This window comes from Cyclospora cayetanensis, unplaced genomic scaffold (assembly GCF_002999335.1).
Source record: "Cyclospora cayetanensis isolate NF1_C8 unplaced genomic scaffold, CcayRef3 CcayRef3_contig_109, whole genome shotgun sequence".
NCBI lineage: Eukaryota > Apicomplexa > Conoidasida > Eucoccidiorida > Eimeriidae > Cyclospora > Cyclospora cayetanensis.
The window spans coordinates 82,776-94,232 of NW_020312047.1; the positions used below are offsets into that span (position 1 = coordinate 82,776).

An 11,457-nucleotide genomic window follows, 5' to 3' on the forward strand; every position below is an offset into this window, starting at 1 on the left:
ATCACTCTATCGGTTCTCTGCGAAAGAATCGCCAAACACTGTTGCCCACTAAGCTACGGCTTCACCTTTCTCTAACCCTCTAAGGACGCATTAAACTGGAGAGTTCGTGATAATAAAGGTGAGGCTTGGTAAATCCGATCAAAGACGGGTGCAGCAAAAGAATGGCCTGTGCATGCACAGCGAGTTAAGAATACACGTTTGCATGCAGAAGATCTACCCGGTATAACCTCCCACAAATTCAAGCATGCATGGAAGGCAGGCAGAATATTACCTTGGAGAAATTTGGATGTACTGGCCGTGCTCCTCCAGGTGGCCATGCTCATCCCATCCAAGCCCACTTGTTACATGTGACTAACCCCGTTAAGAGACTTGCCGCACAGCTGTAGCTTTCCGTAGGGGGAGCCACCACAATCAACCAATGCAATGCACAGGCAAACCAACAAAATGAGGAATACAATGAGTACGAAAGTAGCACGAGGTAAATCAAGGCCAACGCACGATCCACGACTAGACAATCGACACCAAAGCTAGGTGGAGGAAGAGCGCAATCCTAAAAACGAAGATGAGACATACTCCTTCCAATTTTCCCCTCACCCCCTATGTATATGTAAAGGATATTACATTTGCCCCCAAATGGGATCACCCCCCTGTGATTAGTAGTTGTGGACCTCCCCTGTTTTCCGTTCTGTCATTCTTTCAAATCCCCTGCCTTTGGTCGTGAGCAGTTCGAAGAGCGACACGCTGTTCTCCATCTATTATTTACTGCTGCACTCTGCAGTAGGTATCTCCGTTCCGCTACCGTGTGCATCACATCATCCTTTCTTATCGCCCATATGCTTCAAAAAACTCCAGCCGTCTTGTGTCTTAATGCAATCCTCCAAAGAAGTGTACAAATATACAACACTGGAGCCGCAAGCAGGTGACTCGCTGTGCGTCGATTCCATCAAGCAGGTCCTCACAACAACGCGCGAAAAATAAATCACCGCCGCAAACATATATAAGAAAAAAAACAGCACGCTTTAGCCAGGAGACCAGAGATATATCAGCAATCCCACTGAGATATATCAGAGGCCGAGTAACTCGTGCGTCTCTCTACAGAAGCAGCAAAGCCCACAAGCCACAAGTCAGTGGTTGCAACAAAGCAGTTATGCAGTTAAAAGCGCAAATCCAACGAGCAACCTCTTGACAATGTGGCAAGCTGCAGGAGGCAGGGGATACAGCGACACAGGTGAAGCGAAGAGGCCAGTGTAGGATAGGAATACGCGCAGCCAGACACAAATAAGCGGGAAAAGGGACGCACAAATTGTCTGCCGCTCAGTGGCGTGAAGATGGACACATAGAAAGCGTAACGTTGAGCGAGATATTACAGATGAACTATGATAACTCTCCTCTGCGTCTTTGCTTCCAACTTCGTAGAGCAGTGACTCATGGCATGAAAACATGCAAGGACGTAAACACCTCTGCCAGGCACAGCACAATGCACTGAGGAGATGGCCTCCATATTAGACGGTCGTGTGTCTTGCTTTATGCACAGTGCGGATGGAGGTGACTCAATGGCTCACATCTCTTCCGAAAAATATTTTGGAGAGGTGTGCCACCGCATTGTACAAAGACACACAGCGACGCATAAAAGCTCTGAAGCCTCAGCTGGAAAGTTGTTTCTGTGGAAGCATCTGCAAGGAGACCCTTATGGCCTCCTTTGGCAAGGGCTTGAACTGTATGCGCGCATGCTGATATTGCACCATCCCCGCCTCCTTGGAATTCTGACTTTCTTCAACTGTATCATGGAGAGCACCCTCTCTTGCTCCAGTCTCCCCCGTGCCTTCTGTCGCTCTTCCCTCCTCCGTCGCTGTGGCCTCGGCGAGAGTGGAAGACTCCTCCTCAGATTTCTCCTCCGTCTTTTCATCAGCGAGATCCTTGTTCGACGCCAAATCTAGATCGGATGTTCTGCTCATGATACCGCTATCAGCCCCGGAAACCTGTTCCTCTGTTGCAACCATCATCTCCTCTGCACCTGTAGAGCCCTCTGCAGTTTCGAACTGGCTCCCGTCGAGATTCACGGAGAACGGTGAGACAGAGTACTTTGCGTCAGTGACGCTTGCCAAGACGCAATATATCGGGAGGGGGATTCTGTACTCGACAGTCTCGTTTTCAGATGCGCGAGGCTGAAGGGCGGCATTGTTGTTACCGCCTCGTTTCACCATAAGGACGATTGTCTGAGAGGCCACATCCGCATAGACCGAGAGGGGGCGCGTGTCTTGCACTGCCATATGCACAGTGCAAAGGTTCTCGTCGGAGGATATATGCATGCTATCCACGCAAAGCACTGAATCACCGCATTCACCGCCCCCCCCGAGCAGCAGTTCCTGAAGCCCCTTCATTGAGTCTCTGCTCTCGAGTTTGTCAGTTCCGCCGCTTGCAGCGTCGTCTACGCTGCTATGGCTTTTTAAATCTACAGCTGCTGACTCCAGCTCGACATCCGTTGTCTGTAATTTAAGCTGAATAGAGTCCAGTAACTCCCTCGGAGGCAAAGGTGGGTGCCCTTCGGCCTGTGGAATGAGCTGCAACCCGGGAGTCTTCTCTGCCTGCAGCACGATGCCTGTGACGGAGTGTCTATTCCAAGACTTGCTCTGAAAAAACTCTCGTATGTAACTCGCTGGCTGAGGGGCTGGTGTAGTCGCTCGACCCCCACCAGCGCTCGTGGTACGCTTCTCGGTTGCAGCGCTTGCAGAACTAATGTAGCAGTAATCCGTGGGAAGATAAAAATGCTCGTGCACCACTTCTTGCTTGCGCAAAAAGAACTTCCAGAGAGATTGACCCAAGGAGGGGATGAGGCGGTAAGTGAGGATGCCATGTTGCGTGCTGGTGTGAACTTCAACCTCTACCGACCCTGTAACATACCTTCCACCGAGGTGCCCCGCTGCCTGTGCTCCAGCAACATCCAAAATAAGGAGGCAGTGCTTAAGATCCCACTTCGCGGTCGATGGCACCAACATACCCACTCCAAGCTTCTTTTTCCTCCTGGCATAGAGATTTCTTAGAAAATACAAGGCTCCAAAAGCTGCCAGCGCTGCTGTAATGCCCATGGCTGTCTTCGACGTTAATGCGGCCTTCATGCGTTCACTGCGGCCCGTAGGAGGTTCTTCAAATGAACCACAACGCGTCGAGACACGCGGAGCGTCCACGACTGAAGAGGAAACCAAGGGACAGAAACAATTTCCGCCACCAAAATGTAGAACAAAAGCTAAGCATGTACAGAATATTCGGCAGCTATTCGGGACCCAGTACAACTATACGCCGAAATGCGTGTACACACGCATGTACTAGCAACCCAACTGAATGCTCGCAAGCGCCCTCACAACACTTCTGCATTCCATGACCACAACCCCACTAAAACCCGTGTCCTATTCGGGTGGCTTAAAAGCGATTTTTACAAAAGAGACGGCAAAACTCCTTTGCGTGTTCGTGCACAACGGGCAGTCCTTCCCTGAGGGCGCCTCGATCCACGTCTCACTTAAGTGCAACCCAGAGACCCTCGCGATAGAAAAGGGTTATAGCTACAGAGTCTGGTAAGGCACACTCTACGCAGCTTGCAAAAAGCCTACCATCACCTGATTCATGCAATCCGTCCCCAAGGACGTCAGCCTTCAGGCGAGCACCCACAAGAACTTGGGAAATGAGCGCTACAGAAGGAAACAGACCAAACGCTGCAGTTCCAAAAAGACCCTTCCGAGATCCGGGCTTCCGGTGCCTCGGTTGGTGTACGGGGTGCAGCATGCCTTCCACCTGCACGTCTTCATCCGCGTCCGTGGTTGCCGCCTGCACTATTTGAACGAAACGATCTATGGGACTCAACTCCGACATATCCACAGGCTCAACATCAACAGGGGTGAGTGTATCACTCAAAAGGGTTGTAGAGCTGCCTGGTATCGGGGAACCCAGTACCATCTCCTCAAGCCTGTCGACGGGAGATGCAAGTGGGCCTATATTTCCGGCCTCGATTCCCCGTGAAGGCAAAGTTCGATTTAAGAGTGTAACACAAATTATGAAAGAACCTCGAAGAGGTCCTACACCCCGAAAAGCAGACACCATTGTATGTTGAGCAATGCAACACCGCGCACAAATGTATAGGGGTGCACCTCTGCGTGGACGACTGAGTAAAGCAAGATGTATCTACCCGAATTATATTCATGCCATGCCCAGAAAGTCAATATTACGGCATGATTCTAAGCATACAACGGTGAGGAAGGGCAGAACGGATAGAGAAACTAGCAGATAATGGGCCTCAGCGTGCCTTCACATTAGAGGCACACAACAGCCAGCAGACCCGAACTCCGTGTTGCATTGCCTCTTCCCCCGTGTCTTTTACCAGGGAAATTGACTCACCATGCAGTATGAAAGCACTAGGATCAGGGAAGCCGATGAGCAAGTGCAGAACAGTCTTCCCAGCGCCGCAGCTTCCTGGGGCCTGCACTCGTGCCCCCCCATGGCAGACGAGCTTTTGCTGCGCCTGCCTAACTTACCCCAGTAACCGAGTGTCCCACTGCTTCCAATGTATGAAGAAGAGCAAAAAATGAGCCCATAGCAAACGCAAAGGGGGAAGTGTCTCCATACAATAATCGATTCACTCGCATGTCGTGGTCACATACTAGTGCTTCAGGGCATACTTTTCGGCAGAAGAGGCCCTTAAATGGAGTTCCACGGGCCTGAGACACCCTAATGGCCCTCAAATGTTGGTTTGCTTTCAAGATCTTTGGGAGAGGAGATGCTGCAAAGATGAGGGAGCTGGGACGGGTTGTTCTCTAACTGCGGTGACAGAAAATTGTGCATCAGTGTTGCAGTGCGGAAAGCTACACTTTGACACTTTCCGCTATACTTGTTATCTTGACTGAGAATTAATCAAGAATCGATTACATGTTTTTGTCGTTCGTATCTAGTATACGTATCTAGCACAGAGTAGGCTCGGTTCGATGCCACAATCCGTAATTGTGCCATTACCTCGAAGATCTACTCAAGCAGGCATTCAACTGCCAACTCAACTTGAGCTTCACAGGAAATTTGAGAGTTTTCTCCAAGAGAATTTTCTGAATTTCCTCCAAGCACCCTAAGGAGAGCCGAGAGGGGACAGGGAGAGGCACCCAGGCCTCGCGTGCAGCACCCTATAAGCTGTTCTAGCAGTCACAACTAGTTCCATATAGCATCTAGCACACGCACAGAACGCCACATCTTCTTGTATCCGTCCATCAGTGCTCTGCAACAAATAAGATAAACGCAGGGGGCAAGCCTGTAAGTCAATAGTTTAGTAGTTCCCTTTAAAATACAACTGGAATAACAGAAAATGTTTACTGAAGCCTTGCCCCTTATTTATTTTTCTCTCATCTAAAAGAACATGTTCCGTACATGTACTTTAACACCCACCACATGCAGAAGGTTTCAAGATCTCTCGCCCAGTCCCCACTCTCGAGGGAGGCGGAAAAGTGAAAACAATGTGACTGAAAATACCATTGTACGCACTGACCGAAAGGAAACAAGTGGAAGGTAAGATAAACGCATACTTCAGCCAAAAATGAGCGGTCCCGACATACAGTACCACAGCGCGACGCCTTGCTTTCGTCACTGCGCTGGCATGTGTGAGCTTCCTGCCACGAGAATAAAAAAGACAAGTAAAAGGTGTGGACAAACTCAAGGTGCTATCTAGCCCCACAATGCCTCAATACCTCATAGGGAAATCTGTGCTTGCCGTACAGCTGGTGCTTGCCACATAGTTGACTGCAAAGCCCCAAAAAAAGCATGTGGAAGAAAGGAATGAGATAAAGCTGAGCATGGCTGCGCATATTTTTGAATGTAGAGATCATCTTAACAAGAACCGGAGTCTATTCAAGCAGTATCCATAAAGTTAATTGTCACAGGCAGAAACATACACGAGGGAAGGATAACTATCGGGAAACGCGAAAAATTGCGTCCATGGTGAATAGCTTTGTGAAGCAAACAAAGCCGCAAATCCCCCCGCAGGCAACGAAGCCTGCAATCTATTTTACTCCAACCACTCCGCTTAACCCCACTTCCCAAAAGCTGCTGTGAACGGGCGGGGTTCTCGGCGTGCAATACTCGTAGAATCCAGCAATTGTACTGCTCCCTGTGGATTCCTCGCCTCCACACGGCGCACTTGCCTGCATGGCAAAGTCTGTCATTAATTAATGGAGTTTTGAATTTTAAGGAAAGTCAATGTTGATGGCTCTGCCACACTATAAAGGTTTGAAAAGAACATTTATTCGGTAGAGAGTCGCAACTGGTCCTAGTTAAAAGGCAGCAAGCTTTCTGGTCAAGATACCTTCTGGCGTGCCTCGTGAAGCAAGCCAATCCACCACGTCCAAGTGCCTCAGCTTTGAAACATGCCAACGAGCGCCGAGCGTCGCAAGTACATGGTTTTCTCGATTTTTTGTTGTACATTTGCGTGGACTTGCAGCTGTTTACCGAACACCTTCCGTGCTACGGGTAACTGCGGACCCCGGACCACCAAATCCAGATCCGCTTTAAAGCAAGATTAAGCCGCCGTTAATAAACCGGTACGAAGTAGCGCTGAGTGTCCTAGGATCACCAAAGGGCCTTCCGACGCCCACCTGCACCCCCAACAGTCCGCACAGCTCTGCGTCAGGCAGCTCTTGTGCTACATCAGTACCTCCACCAACAGAGTCGGACCATCCAAGACTATTTGTTATTGTAATCATGGTGTATTGTGAGCTCTTGTCATTTCCTAAGTCCCCCAACTTGATACGGTGCAGGGGTTTCCGATGCTGGCTGAGTGCACACTTGTGCCGTAACCGAACTCGATGACCACTCTGCTCAATCTTCCTGACAATCCTTACAAACTGTGTCTCAAAAAGAAGCCACTGCCTGTCTAATAAATCAAAAGGTATGCTCCAGCAAGACGCCCGCACAGCTATTCCTCACCTCCTCTTATTCACGCTCGCCGAGCCGCTTGCTGCACTCATACGAGTTATATTCCAGCACCAATAACAAAATCTTCACTGCTCATTAAAATTCACTGCTTCAAGGGTGCAGATAGGTTTGTGCAGCATCATCGCTTAATGACTGGCTCGGCATCGCAGTGTTTTGGGGTCCCTTCTTGTATCTTATTCAAGCCTAATTGGGGCTTCGGGACAATAGCTTCCCCATGGGCCTGGATGTTAAAGTAAGGCTTCATCACTGGTGGAAGAATCAGTCATATACCTTTAATAATTTTTTGACATGTCATTGCTGTTCATAGTTTAGCTCGATTCCCTTGATGAGCACAGCCATAAGGCAAGTAACATGCAAGTATTCCACGACCAGAAGAGCATCCTTCCTCACAGTGATCCTGGTCACACCAGTTTCTCTATGGCTTACGATATAGACGACTCTACATCAGCACTAGCCTAACTCAGAGGTTGAGGGCAGTGAGCGGGTGTGGGGGTGCAAGAACCCCACTTCTTTCTGCAGACGGCTGTACACCCTTACACACGTTCCATTACGCTGGATATATTCCTGCACGGACCAGTAAAGTACTGAGGACCAACTGGCTTGTCTGCTTGTGCATCTCATTCACTGCAGAGTAATGTTTGGTAGACAAAAACACACAAGAACACGCAATGCTGTGTGCGTGTATGCTAGATACCACGGGCAAGAAGCTGTGAATGCTCGGAGAGCGTAGAGGGTGCAGCAACCCCCAATTTAGCTCTCCTGCTCCCCTTATATCGAAACTCTAAGGGTAAAGAAAAGAAAAATTTCTTTGGAGAAGCCACTCACTAGACTTGCCGTAAGTTTGTATTGAGTCTAGAGTTGAAGCTCTCCCTTCGTAGAACTTAGGTGGCATTATACAGTCTGTTGCACCACATGATTCGACATAGCTGTTGCCCTCTTATCCAGTAATCGTGGATGTGGTTGGGTGTCAAATGTCCCTAAAACAGTTGTGTGGTCTAACAAGATTATTTAGTAAGTTGATTATCTGATTTTCTCTGGCAACTTCCTGAAGTTGAAACCTTTCGCCGACGACACTAGACAGTGCCAAAGCGCCCGCTAGGGAGGCCGAAGCCGGCCTGCAAGCTGGTCTAACCGCAAGAGCTGCACAGCTAGTGGGAAGGCATGCTTTGTCAGCCAATATGTGTTAGTAATGGCGTCGACGAGTTAGGCCTACCAGAAAACTATATCGGCTGTTGGGATGGGGGCAAGTATTTCAAGATTTCAGCAAGTGTTTGGAGAGGCACATTGCTTTGTACTTGCCGAATGAAGCGAAGCCAGTGAGTCTTGTGGCAGGTCCGTTGGAAGGAAAAGCACATCAAACGTGGCTTTATTTATGCAAATACATTTGCCTTCCTGCAGAAATTAGTGCGCTCAAGCCTTCATACACGCCCGGACTCAAGGATTTATACCGAGATCAGCCCAAGAGCAAAAACTTGGGAGAATACAAGATAAGAATCAGGAAAATCCTCAAGTGAGTTGCAAAAATCTGGATGTGATAAAGTTTGGCTAGCAGTAGAAATATCGTAGAACAGCAGCTTTTTCCGGGGTTCGCCTCAGGCCTATCTGGAACGTTACGTCAGTTGGTCTCAGGATTGCCATCCACTCGGCAATTGAAAACCAACCGGTAGGTCTTCGCAGCTGATAGGCTTCTTTGTGGTACGAGGAGCAAATAAGCATACGCTTTCTGCTTTTAGCTGAAAGGCGAGAGCCGTCATATCTAGAATTTATCAATCTTAGCTCCGTCCTGACCTGCCCCAGCCTACAGCCTAAGGTAGGAGAGCATAGGAGGACCTTAGGTAACATACCCTCTTAGGCAGCCCCAGACACCTCGATTATGAAGCTTTGAACATATTTTCTTTAAATGCAAGCGCATCCAAATCTATTATTTAATCGACCGGACTGGGCCACGCAAACGCAAGCCGCTTAGCGAACAAAGGAGCCGCCTCAGGAAAACCATTGCCCTCAACGCGGGCTGCAGCTCGCTAAAGATGCCTGCAGGAGGAGAAGCCGCATTTCGGGACCCACCACGGTTCAATTCTGCGCAGGCACAAGCAATCATCCATAGTCAATAATTGCTACCACTATTGGCAGTGGAGGTAAAGTGGGTTGGTTATCTGAGGAGACGGCGGAAAAGAGTCGTATGCCATCTACTCCTAAGCGCAGTCCTCAAGACTCCAGTTTGCTGACGGGTCATTGAGCACAAGGATTAGCAAGGCTATCGCGTTTTAAATGCTGTATCAAATTGGAAATGGGCCATACTAGCATGGTCCGTTTCTTCTGTAGTGGAGCGGTGCACAATGACGCACTCCTAGGCATGCCATAAGGGACCCAATGGAAGGCGCATTGCATATAGAGCTGCGTGCCGTGAAAATTAGAATCGAGAAAACAATATTTTTTGCAAAGCTCCGGCATATGAAATTTTACCCCACACAACAGGATATTAGTGTGAGAGAAAACGCTGGGAAGAAAAAAGCTCATGACTCTCTCACCAACGTTCATTTCATCTGTGGTGCATGGAGCAAGCTCGTTATCTCAAGGAGGAAAGGAGCGTCTCCATGTGGAGGGATCAGCAACGCCGCAAGAAAGGGCACTTCTGAGCATGCAGGCCATCCATAACAGTCCTCCAAGTGGTTGGCGTTTAGAATATTCGACTAGCTGTCCACCGTTATCAGCAGCCATAGAAAAATATTATGGGAGAACTTGAGGGTGCGCTAACTAATAACGAACCCCCAGAAGGCTGGCCACATACGCGTCGTGCAAAGCATCGTATTAAGGTGATATCTTGGTCCGTCTCAAGCCATGTTACTAGGTATGGCAAGTCTCCATACCACGAAGAGGTGCTTGGGTGCCAGGCAGATGTTTTGCGGATAAAGGCAGAGTGTACGAATCGGGGAGTGCTCTTAGCTACAACCGAGTTTCGGTGAGGGGAAAATGGAATGCGGCACATGAGCGTCATATTTGAAATGCTGAACATCCGCACTGCGAAGCAGAATTTATCGATGTCTCATAATAGCGAAATACTTGACAAATTACACGAATAAACAGTCTACTTAATTGGACGTATGGAACTCAACGTTACAAAATCCTATTAATCCTTATGACAGGCACAACCCAGCGTTTCACACTGACAATCGCAAACTCGAGTATACCTGTATACTGCGTGGACTGTCAATGCCCCTGCTGACTCGTACCAGCAGATTGATAGGGACTTCCATGGGCTTGGCAAGGAGGGCGGGATGATTTTCTTTATGGGTTATGTCTTACTATTCAACCGAAACCTTAAATATCGGTTACTGCGCATACGCCGAGCCCTTTTAGCTGTTGCGAAACCAGCAGTGGGTATTTAAAGGCACGCAGGTGCTCGATTTCCTTGGGGGTATTCGTGCTTGTTTGTAACCGTGTTTCATATGGCGGAATATAGCCAGATATGGCGAAAATCAAAGTATTTAAGGCCTTGGCCTTACCCACAAGAAAGCGTCACCGCTCTTCCGGCTTGCATATTAGAATTGAAACCTCATTCATAAGTTTGCTCGAACTGACGTCCGTTTGACCGCTCCTATCAAGAGCATGCACTCTATGACCTAACCAGAGGAGGCTGATGCCGTTTCAAAGGCGCTTGTCGGTCATCGTACTGCTCTTTCGGCCTGCAGTGACCGGTAGAGGGCGTCTTTTTCCGTGTTGATGGATATTATTGACGTACCGGTGGACACTATTCTCTTCCAATTAGATAGGGGTCTCCAAGCCACCAAGTTGTTGCTTGATATTGCCATCGTGTTACTGAAGCCGATCAAGGGTGTTACCTGTGTAAGAAAGAACTCTCTGCGGCATGTTTGGGCGCGAAAAAAATGCCAGCACTAATAATATAGACACCATGTTGCTGTTCGGGCCGACCGCCAGCCTTTCTACTTTATGTTCAAGACTTTGATAGGCTTAGATCCTTCTCCTAGCATGGGTCACCCATAAAGCACGAACTTAGGTCTAAGCCTGTAGAGTGCATCACCAACAAGTTCGTCGGCGCGCTTTCCCCAAAGCATAAGTATTCACTTGTATGCAGCGCATCCGGTCTTCTCTTTGATGATTTATTGTTTATCAAAAGGACATGAGTCTTTTGGATCTAACAGTCATGCACCTGCTATTATTGCCAAAATTCAGAGTAATACAGGGTGAGAAACTAATGTGTTGAATGTGCCCTGCTGTGGTTAAAGCACAACAGGAATTGCTTCGCCTGTATGTTCCTACTACTCCGCAGTGGCTTTTACACACCGCACATTAACATTTTCTTTTATTTTATGTTACTGTTCGTAATACACTGGAAATACCACGGTTTTCTGGTGTCTGAGGATGCGTCCCGCGGCAGAGGACTGTGTATTGTCATGCGCTGATTGGCAGTGTGTGAGACCCGCAATCATATACAATTTGTCACTTTGCAAACCCTTCCAGTTTCTGAAGTCGTTGGAT

General features: G+C 48.5%; 1 protein-coding gene across 1 annotated transcript; it reads right to left on the minus strand.

Annotated features, from left to right (window-relative positions):
• Positions 1-1,643: 1,643 nt before the first annotated feature.
• On the minus strand, positions 1,644-4,092 carry LOC34619922. The gene is made up of 3 exons (XM_026334343.1): positions 3,562-4,092; positions 3,325-3,404; positions 1,644-3,270 (listed from the first exon to the last, which is right to left on the minus strand). Exons 1-3 carry the CDS (start codon positions 4,090-4,092, stop codon positions 1,644-1,646), a joined length of 2,238 nt encoding a protein of 745 aa, XP_026190128.1.
• Between the last annotated feature and the right edge of the window lie 7,365 nt (positions 4,093-11,457).

What these genes read in the sequence shown, in the direction of transcription:
- LOC34619922 (XM_026334343.1), bottom strand. Translation starts at nt 4,092, where the DNA reads ATGGTGTCTGCTTTTCGGGGTGTAGGACCTCTTCGAGGTTCTTTCATA. An exon ending in AGTGTGCCTTACCAGACTCT is followed by an intron (nt 3,405 to 3,561) that starts GTAGCTATAACC and finishes CCACCCGAATAG; the next exon opens with GACACGGGTTTTAGTGGGGT. An exon ending in AGCATTCAGTTGGGTTGCTA is followed by an intron (nt 3,271 to 3,324) that starts GTACATGCGTGT and finishes GGTCCCGAATAG; the next exon opens with CTGCCGAATATTCTGTACAT.